At 41.5% G+C, this 20,122-nt stretch overlaps 1 protein-coding gene across 1 annotated transcript in view; it reads right to left on the bottom strand.

The window, feature by feature from the left end:
* Positions 1–15,683, bottom strand: part of LOC145347040 (putative Polycomb group protein ASXL3) — a 181,682-nt gene extending 165,999 nt beyond the window's left edge. The window contains exon 1 of the mRNA XM_080194944.1: positions 15,610–15,683. Coding sequence (XP_080051070.1) covers positions 15,610–15,665 — 56 coding nt within the window. The 5' untranslated portion in view covers positions 15,666–15,683. The remainder of the gene's footprint in view (positions 1–15,609) is intronic.
* Positions 15,684–20,122: the final 4,439 nt, after the last annotated feature.

Below are 20,122 nucleotides of genomic sequence, written 5' to 3' on the forward strand. Positions count from 1 at the left end.
AATTTGGTAAGCCGGGGCAGATTGTTAGTGACAATGGTTTGTTGTTTACTTCATAAGAGTTTGAGGATTATCTCAAAGTAAATGACATTCAGCATATAAAATCCACACCTTGTCATTCAGGAACTAATAGATTAGGTGAAAGATTCACATAATCCTTGAAACATAGAAGACTGTGTAGAATATTGTGATGATGTGGAGATGCCGGCATTGGACAGGGGTAAAAACAGGAAGAAGTCCTGTTCCTTTCCTTGTGGCGTTTGCTACAAATAAATCTGTTGGACTTGAAGCTGGTGTTGTGAGACTTCTTTCTGTAGAATATAGTGAGCCAAAGAAGCTAATCCATGTCATTCCCAACCAGAAATCATGGATGAACACAAATATCCACAGCTTGCCGAAGTCCAGGTCTGAGGCATTCAAGTCAGGCAACATTAACCTATACATGAATTCCAGATACGATCTACGGAGAACCATCAAAAATACCAAGAGGCAGTACAAGACCAAGCTAGCATCCCAGACTAGTCACATGGACTTCCACCGATTATGGCAAGGTCCTCAAGATGCAAGAGGCTACAAGATGAATGCATGTAGAATCGCCAGCACCAAGAGCACAAGAAAAAAATACTTTTCACTGTATACTAGTACATGTGACAATAATAAATCAAATCAATGTACCCCCTCCCCATGAGCTCAACGCATTCTATGCCAGTTTTGAACAAGAGGTCAACGAGACCACACCTTCTATTTCGGAAGCCTTGCCCAAACTGATATCTGAGGTCATCATTGCAGACATCAGATCAGTCTTCTTGAAAGTCAACCCACAGAAAGTGACTAGTCCGGATGGGGTACCAGGACATGCATTCAAATCTTGCGCAGACCAGCTGGTGGATGTATTCGCAGACATCTTTAACCTCTCCTTACACTGATCTGAGGTCCCTACCTGCTTCAAGAAGACAACCATTATCCTTGTACCAAAGCAAAATAAGGCAGCATACCTTAAAGACTATCAACTGGTCCCTCTAACATCCATCATTATGAAGTGCTTTGAAAGGTTAGCTATGGCACAGATCAATTCTGGCCTCCCAGATTGCCTGGATCCAATACAGTTTGCCTATTACTTGCAACTCATTCAAAACAAACCCCATCTCCCTGACCCTACACTCAACCCTGGAACACCTGGATAATAAAGACACCTATGTCAGACTCCTATTTATTGTCTACAGTTCAGCCTTCAATACCATTATTCCAACAAAACTCATCTCCAAACTCCATGACCCAGGACTCAGCTCCTCCCTTCGTGACTGGATCCTAGACTTCTTCACCTACAGACCGCAATCAGTAGCATAGGCAACAACATCTCTTCCACAATTATCCTCAACACTGGTGCCCCAAGGCTGTGTCCTCAGCCCCTTACTATACCCTTTAACAGCTATGGCTGTGTGGAGTACAGGAAAGAGATAGAGAATCTAGTGATTTGGTGCAAAGACAATAATCTCTGTCTCAAGGTCAGTAAAATGAAGGCGATAGTCATCGACTTCAGGAAGTGTAGTGGAGGACATGCCCCTGTCTACATCAATGGGGCGGAAGTGAAAATAGTTGAGAGCTTCAAGTTTCAAGGTGTCCAGATCACCAACAACCTGTCCTGGTCCCCCCATACCAAAGCTATAGTTAAGAAAGCCCATGAATGCCTCTACTTTCTCAAGAGGCAAAGAAAATACAGCCTGTCTGCTATGATTCTCACCAACCTTTACAGATGCACCATAGAAAGCATTCTTTCTAGTTAGACCATAGCTTGGTATGGCTCCTGCTCTGTCCGAGACTGCAAGAAACTACAAAGGGTTGTGAACGAAGGCCAGTCCATCACGCAAACCAGCCCCCCATCCATTGACTCTGTCTACACTTCCCATTGCTTCAGAAAAACAGCCAGCATAATCAAGGACCGTAAGCACCCCAGCCATACTCTTTCCCACCTCCTTTTGTCAGGAGAAAGGTACAAAAGTCTGAGGTCACATACCAATCGACTCAAGAACAATTTCTTCCCTGCTGCCATCAAACTTTTGAACAGACTTATTTCATATCAAGATGGTCTTTCTCTGCACCCTAGAAATGACTAACACTACATTCTTTACCCTCTCCTTTCCTTCTCTATGAATGGTATGCTTTGTCTATACAGCACACAAAAAACAATACTTTTCGTTGCACACTAATACATGTATCAGTAATAAATTTAATCAAACATTTTTTAAAAGCTTCAAAAGAGCAAGGCCCGAAATCATATCATGTGAACAGCCTTTTGACATCTCGTAGAAACATTATTCATGCAACTACTCTAAGTTCAACTGCATTACCACCATTAAAGACAAAGTTGAGGACTACATGTGATTTATTATCTCAAGAAATTTCAGTGATAGTAGAATGTCAAAGACAGTCTCAAGTTGCTAGACGGGAAGTGAGGGCAAAACAACACTCATTTCAACAAGGAAGTTGAGTGCTAGTGCATAATTATGCCATGAGTGAGAAATGGATACCAGTCACAGTTTTAGCTAAAAACAAGTTCAATTTCTTACATGGTTTAAACCAAATGTTGTCATTTCAAAATTATTTTTCAGAATCATCTCTAGAAGTACCCACTTCATTAATCCCTAGTGTTGTGAGGACTACTAAGGAAGACTTTGTTTTACAATGTTATAATTACACAAGGGGAAAGAGGGTGGTCGGGAGCAATGCTGGCCCACTACAGACTGAAATTAGGGATTTTGTTAATGACTATGGGGAAATGGCGCATATTTCAAATAATTACTTTACCTCAATATTTACAGCAGGAAAGGGGATACTTTGCTGGAAGTCCCAAGGAAATTAATAGTGGATCAGTGACAGGGATTAAATACAATTCAAGTAAATAAAATATTGATGAGGAAATTAATGGAATTACAGAGTGACAAATCTCTGAGATGTAACAGTTTTCATCCGAGTGTGCTAAAGGTAGGAGGGGAGCACATTGCATATGTCCTAACTATAATCTTTCTGAGTCCCCTAGATTTAGGTGTCATCTCCTCAGTTTGGAAAATTACTCATGTCACTCTGCTTTATAACAAGGGTGAAAGAGGATACCCAGGGAACTACAGTTAGCCTGACATCTGTGGTGGAGAAATCATTGGAGTCTATAATTAAGGATAAACGGAACACCTTGAAAATTTTCAGTTAGTCAGCAAGAGCCAGCATGAATTTATGACAGGTAAGACATACCTGACAACCTCACGGAATATTTTGAAAAGGTGACTAAGTTGGTGGACAAGGGAATGTTAATGGATGTTGTTTATATGGACTTCCAGAAGGCATTTAATTAAGTCCCACATAAAAGACTGTTAACTAAGGTAGAAGTCCATGGAATTGAACGCAATTTACTAACATGGCTGGGAAATTGGTTGAGTGGCAGGTGACAGAAGGTAGGGATAATGGATAGGTGAAATTGGTAGGATATGACTAGATGTGACACAAGGATCTGTGTTAGGGCCTCAGTTGTTCACATTATTCATTAATGACTTAGATAGTGGCATAGAAAGTCATATAAATAAATTTGCAGATGACACAAAGTTAGGTGGCATTGAAGACAGTGTAAATAATAGCGTACAATTACAAAGAGATAGTAGAATAGATAGACTAGGTGAAAGGGCAAAACTGTGACAGATGGATATGGATTTAAGCAAATGTGAGGGTATTCATTTTGGAGCGAAAAGAGATAGGACAGGTTACTTTCTAGATGGTATGAAGTTAAATGCAGTAGAAGTCCAAACAGACTTGGGGCGTTCAGGTGCCTAGATATTTAAAATTCCACGAACAGGTACAGAAAACAATCAAGGCGGCTAATGGAATGCTTGCTTTTATACAGAGGACTGGAGTAGAAGGACACAGAACTTATGGCGCAGCTGTACAAATCCCAGATTCGATCCCACTTGGAGTACTGTGAGCAGATCTGGGCATTACACCTTAGGAGGGATATATTGGCCTTGGAGGGTGTGCAGTGTGAGTTTACAAGAATGATACCTGGACTTTAGAGGCTTAATTATGAAGAGAGATTACACAAATTAGGCCTATTTTCCCGAGAATTTAGAAGGTTAAGGGATGACCTGATTGAAGTCTTTAAGGTAGTAACAGGAAAAGACAGGGTAAATAAAGATAAACTATTTCCATTAGTTGGAGATTCTAGAATCAAGGGCATAGTTTAAAAATTAGGGCCAGACTGTTCTGGAGAGATGTTGGGAAAAACTTCTACACACAGAGGGTGGTAGAGGTTTGGAACTCTCTTTCACAAATGGCAGTTGATGCGAGATCAGTCGCTATCTTTAAATCTGGGATAAACACATTTTTGTTCATCAAAGGTATTCAGGGATATGGGACAAAGGCAGGTATATGGAGTTAGGTCACAGAATAGCCATGACCTCTTAAATGGCAGAAGAGGCTCAATGGGCTAAATGGCCTACTCCTGGTCATATGTTCTCAGTTGAATCTGTGTTGTTTGATGATTGTGTCTATGATACTATAACACATACAAGTAATGCAGAATTAGTTCCAAGAGAAGAAATATCTACTGAAGGTTCAAATCATACTTCCAGTGTCAAGGGCAGCTAAATTCCAGAAAGATGTAAACAGCTAAAGAAGAATCAACTTCCTCCTGATCAACTTTCTTATTGACTATGTATAATGATTAATGATGCATAGTACTGTGTCGAGAGTGTTATTGATCCAATGTGTAACATTGTAGTAATTTGTTGCCAAATTCACAGAAGTAAAAGGGTGGAGGGATGTTATGTATTTAAGTGGTTGTATGATTGCTTTAAGAGCCAGTCACAAGATTTCATGGTGATGTCATTGGGATATGTCATAGGCTCCTGTTTACTTTCATTTTGTACTCTGTAGAGGCATCAGCTCTTTTAATAAGTCAGTTGCAGTTAGCTTGAATCTACAAACTAACAACAAGGGTAGTAGGGATAACCCTGGTAATTATAGACCAGTGAGTTTGACATCGGTGGTAGGAAAATTATTGGAAAAAATTCTTAGGGGTAGGATGTATGAGCATTTGGAGCGTTGCAATCTGATTAGGGATACGCAACATGGCTTTGTTCAGGGGAGGTCTTGCCTTACGAATCTGGTGGAATTCTTCGAGGAGGTGACAAAAACGGTTGATGATGGGCAAGCCGTTGATGTCATCTATATGGATTTCAGTAAGGCATTTGACAAAGTCCCTCATGGTAGGCTGCTTAAGGCACATGGGATACAAGGACAGGTAGCTAGGTGGATCGAAAACTGGCTGGGCAATAGGAGGCAGAGAGTAGTTGTTGAGGGGACCTTTTCTGGCTGGAGGCCAGTCACCAGTGGTGTGCCGCAGGGCTCAGTACTGGGACCTCTCCTCTTTGTAGTATATATAAACAACTTGGAAGAGGGCGTACATGGTGTGATCAGCAAGTTTGCGGATGACACCAAGATGGCAGGATTGGCAGATACCGAGGAGGACTGTCAGGTGACACAGCAGGATATAGATAGGTTGGTATATTGGGCAGATAGATGGCAGATGGAATTTAATCCTGACAAATGTGAGGTGATGCATTTTGGAAGAAATAATGCAGAGAGGAGTTACGTGATAAAAGGTAGACCGATTAAGAGTATAGAGATACAGAGGGACCTGGGAGTGCAGGTGCACAAGTCTCTGAAGGTGTCGACACAAGTAGAGAAGGTTGTAAAGAAAGCTTATGGAATGCTAGCCTTTATAGGAAGGGGTATAGAGTATAAGAGCTGCCGTCTAATGCTTCAGTTGTACAGAACGTTGGTTAGACTGCATTTGGAGTACTGCGTCCAGTTCTGGTCACCTTACTACCGGAAGGACGCGGAGACCCTGGAGAGGGTGCAGAGGAGGTTTACCAGGATGTTACCTGGCATGGAAGGACTGAGTTACGAGGAAAGGTTGGAGAAACTGGGGCTCTTCTCCTTAGAAAGACGGAGATTAAGGGGGGATACGATAGAGGTATATAAAATACTGAAGGGAATAGATAGAGTCAACAGTGGTAGGCTTTTCCCTAGATTGGGGACAATTACGAGAGGTCACCATCTAAGGGTGAGGGGGGAGAAGTATAATTTGGATATGAGAGGAAGGTTTTTCACGCAGAGGATCGTGCGGGTATGGAATGCGCTCCCGAGTAGGGTGGTGGAGGCAGACATGTTGGACTTGTTTAAGGTTTACTTAGATAGACACATGAGCGAAACAAGGATGGAGGGTTATAGTAGAGGGTATTAAATAGGGACAGAGCCTCGAGACGACACCGGAAATGTAGTATTACATGTTAACGTTTTGTCTTTTTATTCCACAGGTGTCGGTCCACCTTGTTGTCAAACGAGGGGCATGCACATGGGTCGTGCGTGGGCTGCTCATGGAGGTTCCGGGAGTGGCCTAGTACTTCGTGTCGGTGTGTGTGCTTGATCCTGGACCGGTAGACGGGCGCCGCAACAGCTCAGTGACTAGCACTGCTAGCTGTGCAGATACATGGATTTGGGCCTGTGTCTGTGGGAGCTTGCGCATTCTCCCTGTGGTTGCGTGGGTTTCCTCCAGGCGCTCCGGTTTCCTCCCACACCCCAAAGATGTGCTCTTAGGCTGATTGGTGTACCAAATTGACACTATTCTCCCCTGAATCTGGCTACATTAGGGGTTCCACTCACATACATACAGGGCAGGGTAGGTGTAGGAAGATGCGGTGGCATGGGCTCGTTGGGCCGAAGGGCCTGTTTCCTGTGCTGGGTTGTTCTTTGTTCTTTGTAGTCCCGGCAAACCATGTCCAGGATTCTCTGAAACAAAACTAAGTGCCCAATGGGCAGGAAAACGGGAGAAATTCTTGCCTATTTTTTGGGTGTACTTACCTGAATGAATCTCAATCTGTGTAATACAGAGTGTGTTTGACTGAAAAGTGGGGGGAGGGACCTCATCCTACCCAAAAGGCAGGCATCCACCGATCATCCCATTCATAACCACCTCAGGATTGACCTTGCATAATTTACTGGTTGCTTTAGAAAGATAGGAATTGAGAGGCTTAGGAGTTCAGATACAGGAATCTTTCAAGGTGAAGTACATTAATAAGCTGTTTTTTAAAGAAAATACATGGGACCCTTGGTTTTATAAATGGGACACAAAATAAAAAGCACAAAGAGGCTACTCTAACTCTGTATGAATCAAGAGTGAGCCCAAATTTGGAATAGTTTGACTGCTCTACTTTAGAAAGGATGTAAAGGTTGTGGTACAAAATAAATTTTCCAGAATGATACCAGGGATAAGAGACTCAGTTATGATTAGAAAAATACAGGAGCTTCTGAACTTTCATGATTATGGCATTAGGTCAATAAAGAGTAACTAAAGTTGGCAATGAAGCAGATCATGAAAATTGAACTCTGAACCAAAGATGAATGAAATTTTTACAGTTACGTATTCTTAAAACTCTCACTATAATTCAGATATTTGATTTTAAAATTCACAAATGTTGGCGGGTGTGTTGGTGGATGTGCAACTGGCAATTATTGTTTTTGCTAACTTTTGTAAACCTGAGAAATGATTAGAAAGTATACCTTTCTTTCTCAATAGTAAGGGACCTATTTTTAAAATTAGCTATCTTGGGAGTTATCAGTGCAATTAAAATGCAGTTAAAGGAAAAAAAAGCATAACTCTATAATGTATAGTTACAACTTTTGTCTTATAAAGCCATAGTTCTGCTTGTATTATATCAGAAAGACATTTATCACATTTGTGAAAATCAGACCAGATATTCAGCTATAGTATCATAATGGCCAGGTTACACGATTGGTAATCTAATAATGTACATGCCTCAACTAATAAGTCAAAGACATGAGTTCAATTCCTACCACACCATCTATTGGGAATTTGAATTCAGTTAGATTAATAAAATTGGAATTAAAAACAAATATCAATAAGTGTGTCCATGAAATTACTGGATTATTCTAAAAACCTATCTGGTTCACTAATGTCCATCAGGGGAGGAAAACTGCTGCCCTTACTCAGGCCTATATGTGACTCCAACCCACAACAGTATAGAGGATTCTTAACTCCCCTCTGAAATGGCCGATCAAACCATTCAGTTGTCAAGAAAACAGCTCATCACCATTTTCTTAAGGGAAAGGGGCAATTGGTAAGAAATGTTTGGTGCAAGAATTTCAAAATAAAGGTACTGAGTTGAGTTAGAAGAAAATTTAGATTGCAGTTAACTGCAGATAATTTCCGTGAATATTTAATTTTAAAAACAGATCCCTTACTATTGAGGCAGAATTATTTACCAAGATGATCGCAACTAACGCCAACAAGATAGTACCAGACATTGAAAGACTAGAATTATGTCACAGACTGGCACTGTATGATGACAAGTCCCTGTTGAAGTTTATTTGTTAGTCACAAGTAAGGCTTACATTAACATTGCAATGAAGTTACTGTGAAATTCCCCTAGTCGCCTCACTCCGGCACCTGTTTGGGTCAATGCACCTAACCAGCATGTCTTTTAGACTGTGGGAGGAAACCAGAGTACCCGGAGGAAACCCACACAGACACGGGGAGAATGTGCAAACTCTGCACAGACAGTGACTCAAAACAGGAATTGAACCCAGGTCCCTGACGTTGTGAGGCAGCAGTGCTAACCACTGTGCCTCTCTACTCAATTAGTTACCAATCTTAGTCAGGCTTTTGAGGTGGGAGGAGGAAAAATCTGGTAGAGAACATAAGAACATAAGAAATAGGAGCAGGAGTAGGCCATCTAGCCCTTCGAGCCTGCCCTGCCATTCAACAAGATCATGGCTGATCTGAGGTGGCTCAGTTCCACTTTCCCACTTTCTCCCCATTACCCTTAATCGTTTTGCCTACCAAAAACCTATCTATCCGCGTCTTAAACATATTTAGCGAGGTAGCCTCAACCACTTCAACAGGCAGAGAATTCCAGAGATTCACCACCCTTTGAGCGAAGATCCTCCTCAACTCCGTTCTAAACCGCCCCCCCCTTTATCTTGAGGCTGTGCCCTCTAGTCCTGCTGTCCTTTCTGAGCAGGAAGAACCTCTCCACCTCTACCCTATCTATCTCTTTCATCATCTTATACGTCTCAATGAGATCTCCCCTCATCCTTCTAAACTCTAACGAGTACAAGCCCAGTCTATTCAGCCTCTCCTCATAGCTCAACCCCCTCAACTCCGGTATCAGCCTAGTGAACCTCCTCTGCACTCCCTCCAAGGCCAAAATATCCTTGTGCAAGTGCGGCGCCCAAAACTGCACACAGTACTCCAGCTGCGGCCTCACCAGTGCCCTATACAGCTGCAGCAAGACCTCCCTGCTTTTATATTCAATCCCCCTCGCTATGAAGGCCAGCATTCCATTTGCCTTCCTGACCACCTGCTGCACCTGTAGGCTGGGTTTTTGCGACTCATGCACAAGGACCCCCAGGTCCCTCTGCACCGTAGCATGCTGCAGCTTTTCGCCCTGTAAGTACTAGTCCTTCCTACTATTATTCCTACCAAAGTGGATAACCTCACACTTGCCAACATTGTATTCCATCTGCCAGGTCCTCGCCCACTCGCTCAGCCTAACTAGATCCCTCTGCAGACTTTCTACACCCTCTGCACAATTTGCCGTTCCACTTATCTTTGTGCCATCAGCAAATTTCGACACCTTACACTCGGTTCCCTCCTCCAGATCATCTATATAAACGGTAAATAGCTGAGGCCCCAGCACCGATCCCTGGGGCACTCCACTAGTCACCAACCGCCAATCCGAATAGCACCCATTGACACCCACTCTCTGCCTCCTATTTGAGGGCCAATCCCCTATCCACGCTAACACCTTACCCCCAACTCCATGCCCCCTAACCTTCTGTAACAACCTTTTGTGCGGCACCTTATCAAACGCCTTCTGAAAATTAAGAAACACCACATCCACCGGTTCCCCTCTATCTACCGCACTAGACACATCCTCATAGAATTCCAATAAATTTGTCAGACACGACTTCCCCTTAACGAAACCGTGCTGCGTCTGCTCTATCAAACAATTCTTCTCAAGATGTCTCGCTATTTTCTCCTTGATTACGGATTCAAGCATTTTTCCTACGCCAGACGTTAAACAAACCGGCCTATAATTCCCTGCCTTTTGCCTGCTACCGTTTTTAAACAGCGGCGTAACATTAGCTGTTTTCCAATCTTCCAATCTTCTTATAGGCCGGTTAGTTTAACGTCTGTTGTAGGAAAAATGCTTGAATCCGTAATCAAGGAGAAAATAGCGAGGCATCTTGAGAAGAATTGTTTGATAGAGCAGACGCAGCACGGTTTTGTTAAGGGGAAGTTGTGTCTGACGAATTTATTGGAATTCTATGAGGATGTGTCTAGTGTGGTAGATAGAGGGGGACCGGTGGATGTGGTGTTTCTCAATTTTCAGAAGGCGTTTGATAAGGTGCCGCACAAAAGGTTGTTAAGAAGGAATCCAGCGAGGTTTGGAAAATAACCACCAAGGCATCCACTATCACCTCCGTCATTTCCTTCAGAACCCTTGGATGTGTTCCATCCGGTCCTGGGGACTTGTCCACCATCAGTCCCTCTAGTCTGTCGAGCACTGTCTCTCAAGTAACAATGATCTCATTCAGAGAAGTGGGAAATGGGCACTATCTTGTGGGATGTCATTTTTACGTACTTCTTTACAAGCTAACACAAGAACAACACTGAAAGAAACATCATGCATGCTAGTGGCCCAGCTTAGTCATGTAATATAAAAAAGGATGGGGGAGATTATGAATAAAAATCTTTCTTTCAATAAAATGAAAATGAATCATAACAGTTCAATTACAACAAATTACATTAGATTTCAGGCAAACAAACTATATCAATAAAGCTTACCTTCTAAAATATGTCACCAGATGTTGAACAAAATCCATGTTTTAAAGTAGAAAGAAAAAGAAAATAGTAATATCGGACTATGCATACAAAAAAAAACAGATATAATTGCATTAATGCTAAACATCTTTAATGATGTAAAAAACAAAGTGAATACGCAACCAAAACATAGATACGACAACACAGGACTACTTGTATGTCAATCAAAGGAAGCAGCACACGACAGAGTGATCCCACAACCGACAGATCAGATCTGAGGTCTACAGTTCTGCCACGTTCAATTGTGAATGATGGTGGATAATTAAGCAACTCGCTGGAGGATAGTTTACTATGGTTTACTGTTAAAACAGATTAAAACTTTACATCAAACTGATAGGATAGTACATTAATATGTTAATGTCTAAGCATAGGAAAACATATTAAACTATTATTCTCCACTAACATGGTTCACTGGGCCTTGGTTACATTTGAACTCATATGATTCCCATCTTCCAGAATCAAGTATCACCTTGTCCTCCCCTTCTAATCCGACATTTTCCACATTAAACAGATCATGCATCTTTATTTCTGTTACATCCAGAGTGTAGCCACCACCAACTACTTAAGACCATAAGACACAGAAGCAGAATTAGGTCACTCAGCGCATCGAGTCTGTTCTGCCATTCAATTATATAGGATATTTTTCTCATCCCCATTCTCCTGACTTTTCCCCATAACCCCTGATCCCCTTATCAATCAAGAACCTATCCACCTGTCTGAAAGACACTCAAAGACCTGGCCTCCACAGCCTTCTGTGGCAAAGAGCTCCACAAATTCATCACCATCTGGCTGAAGAAATTCTTCCTCATCTCTGTTTTAAAGGATCACCCCTTCAGCCTGAGGTTGTGCCCTGTTGTTCTAGTTTTTCCTACTAGTGGGAGCATCCCCTCCATGTCCACTCTATCCAGGCCTCACATTATCCTATAAGTTTCAATAAGATCCACCTTCATCCTTCTAATCTCCAATGAGTACACACCCAGAATCCTCAATCTTTCCTCATATGACAGGCTCTTCATTTCAGGAATCATTCTTGTGAACCTTCTCTGGACCCTTTCCAAGGCCAGTAAATCCTTCCTCAGATAAGGGGCCCAAAACTGGTCACAATACTCCAAATGGGATCTGACCAGGGCCTTCTACAACCGCAGAAGTACATTCCTGCTCTTGTATTCTAGCCCTCTCAACATGAACGCTAACACTGCATTTGCCTTCCTAATTGCTGACTGAACCTGCATGATAACCTTAAAAGAAACTTGAACAAGGATTCCCAAGCCCCTTGTGTTTCTGATTTCCTAAGCATTTCACCATTTCTCCTTCCCAAGTGCATAATCTCACACTTTCCACATCATCTTCCATCTGCCACTTCTTTGCTCACTCTCCTTACCTGTCCAACTCCTTCTGCAGCGTCCCTACTTCTTCAATACCTATCCCTCTATATATCTTTATCATCTGCAAACTTAACTATAGGGCCTTCAGTTCCTTCTTCCAAATCGCATCAATGGCTGAAGCACACTAATAGTCACTGGTGCCATCCTGAAAAAGACCCCTTTATCCCAACTCTCTGCCTTCTGCCAGTCAGCCAATCCTCTATCCATGCCAGGATCTTACCCTTAACACCATGGGCTCTTATTTAACAGGGTCTTATGCAGCACCTTGTTAAAGGCCTTTTGGAAATCTAAATAAATCACGTCCACTGGTTTTCCTTTATCTAACTTTCTTGTTACCGCCTCAAAATCTCTAACAGGTTTGTCAAACATGACCTTCTCTTGATGAAGCCATGTTGACTCAGTCCTATTTTATCATACACTTCCAAGTATTGAGCAATCTTACCTTTAATAGTGGACTCTAAAATCTTGCCAATGATTGAAGTCAGGCTAACCGGCCTATAATTTCCTGTCTGTTGCCTCCCTCCCTTCTTAAACAACAATATCACAATAGCTACTTTTCACTCCTCTGGGACCCTCCCTGCCTCCAGTGATTGTTGAAAGATCACTACCAATGCCTCCACAATTTCCTCAGCTATCTCTTTTAGAACCCTGGGTATATTCCATCCGGTCTAAGTGACTTCTCCACCTTCAGACCTTTCCGTTTTCCCAGAACCTTCCCCTTAGCGATGGCTACTACACTCACCCTGATTCTCCTGGAGCTCTGGAATCTCACTGGTGTTGTCCACCATGAAAACTATTCAGTTTTTCTGCCATTTTTTTGTTTCCTATTATTACTTCTTCAGCCTCATTTTCCAGTGGTCCAATTGTCTATTTTTGCCTCTCTCTTACCACTTATATATTGAAAAATACTCTTCCCATTTTCTTTTATATTTCTAGTTAGCTTACACTCATATTTCATCTTCTCCCCTCTTATTGCTTGTCCTCTGCCAGCTTGTAAAGGCTTCCCAATCCTCTGGCTTCCCATTAATCCTCACCACTTTGTGTGCTTTTTCTTTTGCTTTTGTGCTATCTTTGACTTCCCTCATCAGCCATGTATGCTTTGTCCTCCCCTTAACATGTTTCCTCCTCCTTGGGATGAATTTCTGTTGTGCCTCCCAAATAACTCCCAAAAACGCTTGCCATTGCTGTTCCGTTGTCTTTTCTGCTCGGCTCCCTTTCCAATCACCTCTGACCAGCTCCTCCCTCATGTCTTTATAGTTACCTTTATTTAATTATAATACTGTTACATCTGATTTCAGCTTCTCCCTCTCAAACTGCAGAGTAAATTCTATCATATTGCGGTCATTGCTTCCTAAGGGTTCCTTCACCTTAAGTTCCTTAGTCAAGCCTCATTACACATCACCAAATCCAGAATTGCCTGTTCCCCAGTAGGCTCTGTCACAAGCTGCTCCAAAAAAACCATCTCTTAAACATTCCACAAATTCCTTTTCTTGGGACCCACTACCTACCTGTTTTTCCCAGTCCACGTGCATATTGAAGTCCACCACAATTATTGTAATATTGCCTTTTTTATATGCCTTTTCTATCTCCTGATTCATTTTCTGCCCCACATCCTGATTACTGTTAGGGGGCTTTCAACAGGGTCTTTGTACCTCTGTGATTCCTCAACTCTACCCACAGAGATTCTATGCTTTCTGATCCTATATCACTTCTTGCTATCGATTTAACTTCATTCCTTACTAACAATGCAACCTTATCCCCTTTGCCCATCTGCGTGTCCTCTCCTGAGTCCTTGGCTCCTTTAACTAGTTGAAAATCCTTATCATTAACCTGCCCTTCTATCCTTTCTTTTCACTTTGATTTTCTAATTCTCCATACAACTGAACCCTCTCCCCCCGCCGCCCCCCCCCCCCCCAACTATTTAGTTTAAAGCCCTATCTACTTATCCTTTCCCCTTTCACCATTCCAGAGGGACTGTTCCTCTAATATATCCTGTTCCAAATCTCAATAACATCCAATCCTCATTATCTATGCTTGGCTGGGAGCCTAGACTTCCATTAATTTGTTTGAACAGGTGTAAGAAAGGGAAAACATTGCTGATAGACAGCTAAAATTTTTGTGTTCTTGGATTTATTTTGTCAATGGCTCAGTTTTTATTTATATAAGAGTTGTCAAGAACTTATAGTTTCTGCTATTGATTCTTTAAAGGAATGGCTGATTGACATATTTATAGTGTTGTAGTAGCAGCATTTATAAAAACAGAAATTTATGAAAGGCTGTTCTTAAAGTTGTTTTACATGTGACAGTGTTACTATAGCTTTTATTGGTTCCGTACAGAGTGTATACTATGTAAATGGGCATGGAAGAACAATGAGTTGACATGAAAGATATGAAAGGCCATCAGGGCTAGATGGGGGAATGGGTTGGCATGATAGGTATGAGCATCAGCAGTGGATGGGGAAACAAGGTTTGGGATGGAGGGTATGAGGATCCATTAGGGTTGGCGTGAATGGGGCACTGGGAGTGAGTAAAGATATGATGGGGTGTCAGACATGAGGGCTATAAGGCCTAATATTTCACAAAACAACTGGAACAAAGATCCAGAGAACTGAGGTAAGCCTTTTAACCAGCACTCAACGGCCTCTACGGTTGTCTCTGATCCACATCTGGGCACAACAGGCCAGACCCCAGTATGCACCCATCCCAATGCTTCCCTCCCGCCTCCAACCTGAAATGAAAATCATGCCTTTCAAATTTCCCAACTGAAGCTAACTGCCTCTAAGGTGTAAACCCAGTCCATTAGTTCTATTTCTTTCTCCATAGATGTTACCAGACTTGCTGAGTTTTTTCTAGTTTTTTCTGTTTCAATGACAAAACATATATTTATTGTACATAAGTGGATGATTGATAGGATGTCTGACTGAAGGTATAGGTCGGTCTTTTCACTTTGCAATTTTTGATTAACTTTGTTTCTAAAAGACAATGTAACCACCTTTGCAAAAAATGTTCTAACAGATCTATGATCGCTGATTATAATCTGGTGGAACAAATACAAAACTGAAATTATCTGCAGAAGGAAGGTGTTAATATATGTATGGCATTCAGGAACTCAAGAAATTGTTCTGAATTTGCAGTGTGAACTAATATACAAAAGCAGATTCACAGGAAAAGCGATTTAGAAATCTGGACTGGAAATCCCTACAAAGTTGCAATAAACTTGAGCAAAAAAATCCATGTTCATAAGTTAACAAGTGTCACAAATGGCGGTCTACTGACCTCATTTCTTTCAAACCTTCTTTTTGAATGACTTGTAATATCTGCTTTGGTGTCATTGGTGTATTAGGATGTTTTTCCAAGACCTGGAAGAAATGAATAGGCACACACACAATATGAGAGCAAGGAAAGCAAATCAAATTACGTAAATATACATTGATGAAAAAACACTCAATTCTCACAACTGTGAAGGAATATTAATTTATTTTAAAACAGACAGGAAAGGAACATCCTATTGAGAACAGGAATTCACCAAGGCTCCTTAGACAGCACTTTCCAAACCCATAACCTCCAACATTTAGAAGGTTAAGGACAGCAGGCACATGGGAACATCACCACCTGGAAGTTCTCCTCCAAGTCAGTCTCCACCCTGACTTGGAAATATATTGTCATCCCTTCACTGCTTCCGGGTCAAGATCCTGGAACCCCTTTCCTAATAGCACTGTGAGTGTACTTACACCACATGGACTGCAGAGGTTCAAGAAGGCAGCTCATCACCCCCTTCTCGAGGGACAGGCAATAAATACTGCTCTAGCCAGCAACACCCACATTCTATCATAAACAGTTGTATCCCAAATAAGGTACTAGCTTGTGAAGATAGGGTAAATTTGATGTCCTGTATAGTATATTGAAATACTATATTACCTTGCAATTCTCAGTCAATATAACGCCTGTCTCATTGCATGAGAAATGTCAGAGTTCCCAATGCAAGAACATTGTAGCACTTCAAACTATTATGATCAAAAAGTAGGCAAACTGCATTTTGCTGTCCTCTCCTTCACATATTTACAACCATTTCCTGGATTCCCCACCATCACAGATGCTAATTCTTAGCCAATTCAAACCATTCCACACAATATAAAGAAACAGATGAAAGCATTTGTACATCAAAGGCAACGAGTCCTGATGACATCAACTGTAAAACTGAGGAGTGGTGCTCCAGAACTAGTTGCACCCCTAGCCAAGCCATTTGGGTGCAGACTGAACTCTGGCATCTACCAGACAATATGGTGAAAAAGCCCAGTTATGCCCTATTGATAGAATCATAGAATTGTAGAATCCTACAGTGCAGAAATAGGCCATTTGGCTCAATGAGAAAGCAGAACGAATGCCAAATCTAATGCTGATATTGACCAGTTGGCGTGGGGTCCAATGCTGATATTGACTTTTGGGGATGGGGGGGAATCAAAGATGCTAGCTTTGATTGCAGGATGATGGGAGGGGGGAAAGAGAGAGAAACTGGCTTTGATCACAAGGAGGGGGAACCTCTGAGATTTTCATGCTGGTTTGGGGAGGGGGTTATTTTTTCCTCTGATTTAAAAATGGCGCCCCAATCTCAGTGCAGCCTGCTTTACTGATATGTTTTGGTCCGGCCCCTCAACTTATCCCCCCTGTTTTCTTTTGTGCCATAAGATCTGGAGAGAAAACCGGTTTCTCTGGAGAGAAACACACTGGTTTTTACTCATGTCCTGACACTGCCATTTTTTAGTCAGGTTCTGCCCACTGTTTGGGTACCTTCAGGGTTATTCAACTCCTGACCTCTTTGCAGCCTTGGTCCAAACATGGACAAAAGAGCTGAACTCAAGTGGTGACGTGAGAGTGTCTGTCCTTGACATTAAGTGATAATTTGACAGAGTGTTGCAACAAGGAACCCTAGCAAACTGAATCAATCATGAGAAAACCCTTGACTGGTTGGAATCACATATAGCTTAAAAGATGATGATTGTGGTTGCTGGAGGCCAATCGTCTCAGTCCCATGGCACTGCTGCAGGAGTTCCTCAGGGTAACGTCCGAGGCCCAAACATCTTCAGCTGCTTCGTTTTCCCTCCATCAGAAGGTCAAAAGTGGGATTCTTGCTGATGATTTCACAGTGCAGAGTACCATTCACAATTCCTTCAAAACAAATGCAACAAGATCTGGACAACAATCAGGCTTGGCCTCCAAGGAGAGAGAATCTAACCATTTCCCCTTGACATTCAATGGCATTACCATCACCAAATCTCCCAGTATCAACATCTAGGGGCTACTATTGACCAGAAGCTTAACTGGACAAACCAAACGAATGTTTTACATGTACATACATAATATATATATTGTGGCCACAAGACCAGGTCAGAAGTTGGAAACTGTCTGGAGAGCAACTTACCTCCTGACTCCCCAAAGTCTTTTCACAATCTACAAGGCAAAATCAGGATATGATAGAATGCTCTCCACTTGCCTGGATGAGTGTAGTTCCAACAACACTCAAGAAGTTCAATACTATTCAGGACAAAGCAGCCCACTTGATTGACATCCCATCCAATAACATGAACATTCACTCCCTCCATTAGCAATGGACATTTGTGTACATCATTTACAATAGACGTTTGAGCAATTCACCAAGGCATCTGTCACAGCAGCTTCTAAACCCATGACTTCTACCACCTAGGACATGGGCTGGATATGCATGTATATGTACCACCATCTGCAACTTCTCCTCCAAGTTACACATCATTGTGACTTGCAACTATATCCCTGTTTCTTCAATGTCACTGGGTTATATCCTGGAACTTCCGCCCTAACAGCACTGCTGATGTGCTTACACCAGATGGATTGCAACTTTATCTTTCATTGCTGCAAAGTGTAAGCTAATTTAAGAAAAACAGTTTGTGAAAGAATAAAGAGCTATATCAGAATTTCTTTACTCTGGTCCTCTTATAAAGCCACATGACATAGCTTCTTTTTTATATATTCATTTGTGGGACATGGGTGTTGTTGACTGACCAGCATTTATTGCCCACCCCTAGTTGTCCTTGGAGGGCAGTTGAAAGTTAACCACACTGCTGTGGCTCTGGAGTCATATGTAGCCCACACCCGGTAAGAATGGCAGAAAGGACTTTAGTGAACCAGATGGTTTTTCCAACAATCGACAATGGTTTCATGATCATCTGTAAATTCTTAATTCCAGATTTTTTTTATTGAAATCAAATACCACCATCTGCCATGGTGAGATTCAAATCCGGGTCCCTAGAACATGAGCCGAGTTTCTGGATTAATAGTCTAGCGATAATCCCACTAGGCCATCGCCTCCCCTTTTAACAGTCATCAAGTGACTTGTTACAGCAAAGTAACACTTCCATTCACTTCAATCCATTCCGAAAAACTGTCTTTAATTCGTTCGCTGTTTTCTCTCCTCTGATTTTAATCTACTTTTCTATCCTTTACTTCTATCTGCTGTAACCTTTTGTAATATTCACCCATGTGTTTCCTGGTTAAAGCAGGCCAATTTCATTTGCAACTGCTGAATCCCCCATCTACAGTGTCACTTATCTCCTCAAAGAATTAAATAGGTTGGTCAAGTAAAATCTTTCATTTGAAATCTATTTTGTCTATTTTGAAAACAAAGTAATTTTATCACACCAAACTTTTCCCCATTATAAATGTCTATAATTGTCCAAATTAGCACTGTTTTAACATTGGACACTGCATTAATCACTGTTCAATATTTTGATCAATATTCACACACACACCCTGAAGTAGAATTTCTGGGGCCCTGCAATTTCCATCCTCCTTTCTTTTGATGTATACTGGTGGACACAACTGCTTTGTCTTACTTTAAGTTAACTTATCTCAAATTTTCCTTTTAGCCAACATAATATCACCTGTGTCACTCTCAATTTCAGGAATTTGTGAATATCAAGTTTCACCTCCATTTTGATTATATTTTTCCTTAGTGAAGACCAATGTGAATTATTTATTAAATTCTTCTGCTATTTTATCATCCCCATCAGCTTTGAACCTCCTAACTTGCTCAGAAGAATTCTTTTACCCTGGTATAATTTTAAAATTCTTCACTGTTATTTTTGGCGCTTTTGTGAAATTTTGTTCTGTTTGTCCTCTGCAATAGCCCCAGATATCTTCCCTGTGAGAATATCTGGATGGCATTGTGCCATTCTTTCAGGATGTTTCAGAGTTTATAAAAATGAATTCATGTTGCTTGCCAGCTTCCTGGTGATTGATTGTGCTGATAAACCAATGTTGGGTCCACAACCACCATAGATGTAATTTAGATGCATCTGCTTCATACCCTAATCATGGATTAATTATAGGATGACTAGAACCTCAGGCTAGAGGAGGAAGTCTCCCATTCCAGAATGAACTCAAGTTTAAAAAGTGGCCAAGAAGGAGACCAAACTGTGTCTGTTGAAAAATTTCACTAGTGCTCCCCACCATATTCAGGAATTTTCAAGGTATTATGCCTTCCCTCTCAGTTTCTTCTCACAGGTTAAAAAATCATAGCACCACCTCTGGGGTAAATAAGAGCAGCAGGTATTATCATTCCCCATTGATTTTAATGTGCCTATGGCAGCACTGCCAACTAGTCAGCATGTTGGAAATTTAGATAGAAAAGATTTAAAATCAGAAAGGAAAAATCAGTAGTTTGAGCACTGAGGGATTATAAAAAGCTATGTTAAAATATAAAATATTGTATTTGAATACTGTAATGCTTCTGTTGCTCGAAGTTTAAGTATTCCAG

Source organism: Carcharhinus amblyrhynchos, chromosome 8 (assembly GCF_965287045.1).
Source record: "Carcharhinus amblyrhynchos chromosome 8, sCarAmb.v2.hapA, whole genome shotgun sequence".
Taxonomy (NCBI): domain Eukaryota; kingdom Metazoa; phylum Chordata; class Chondrichthyes; order Carcharhiniformes; family Carcharhinidae; genus Carcharhinus; species Carcharhinus amblyrhynchos.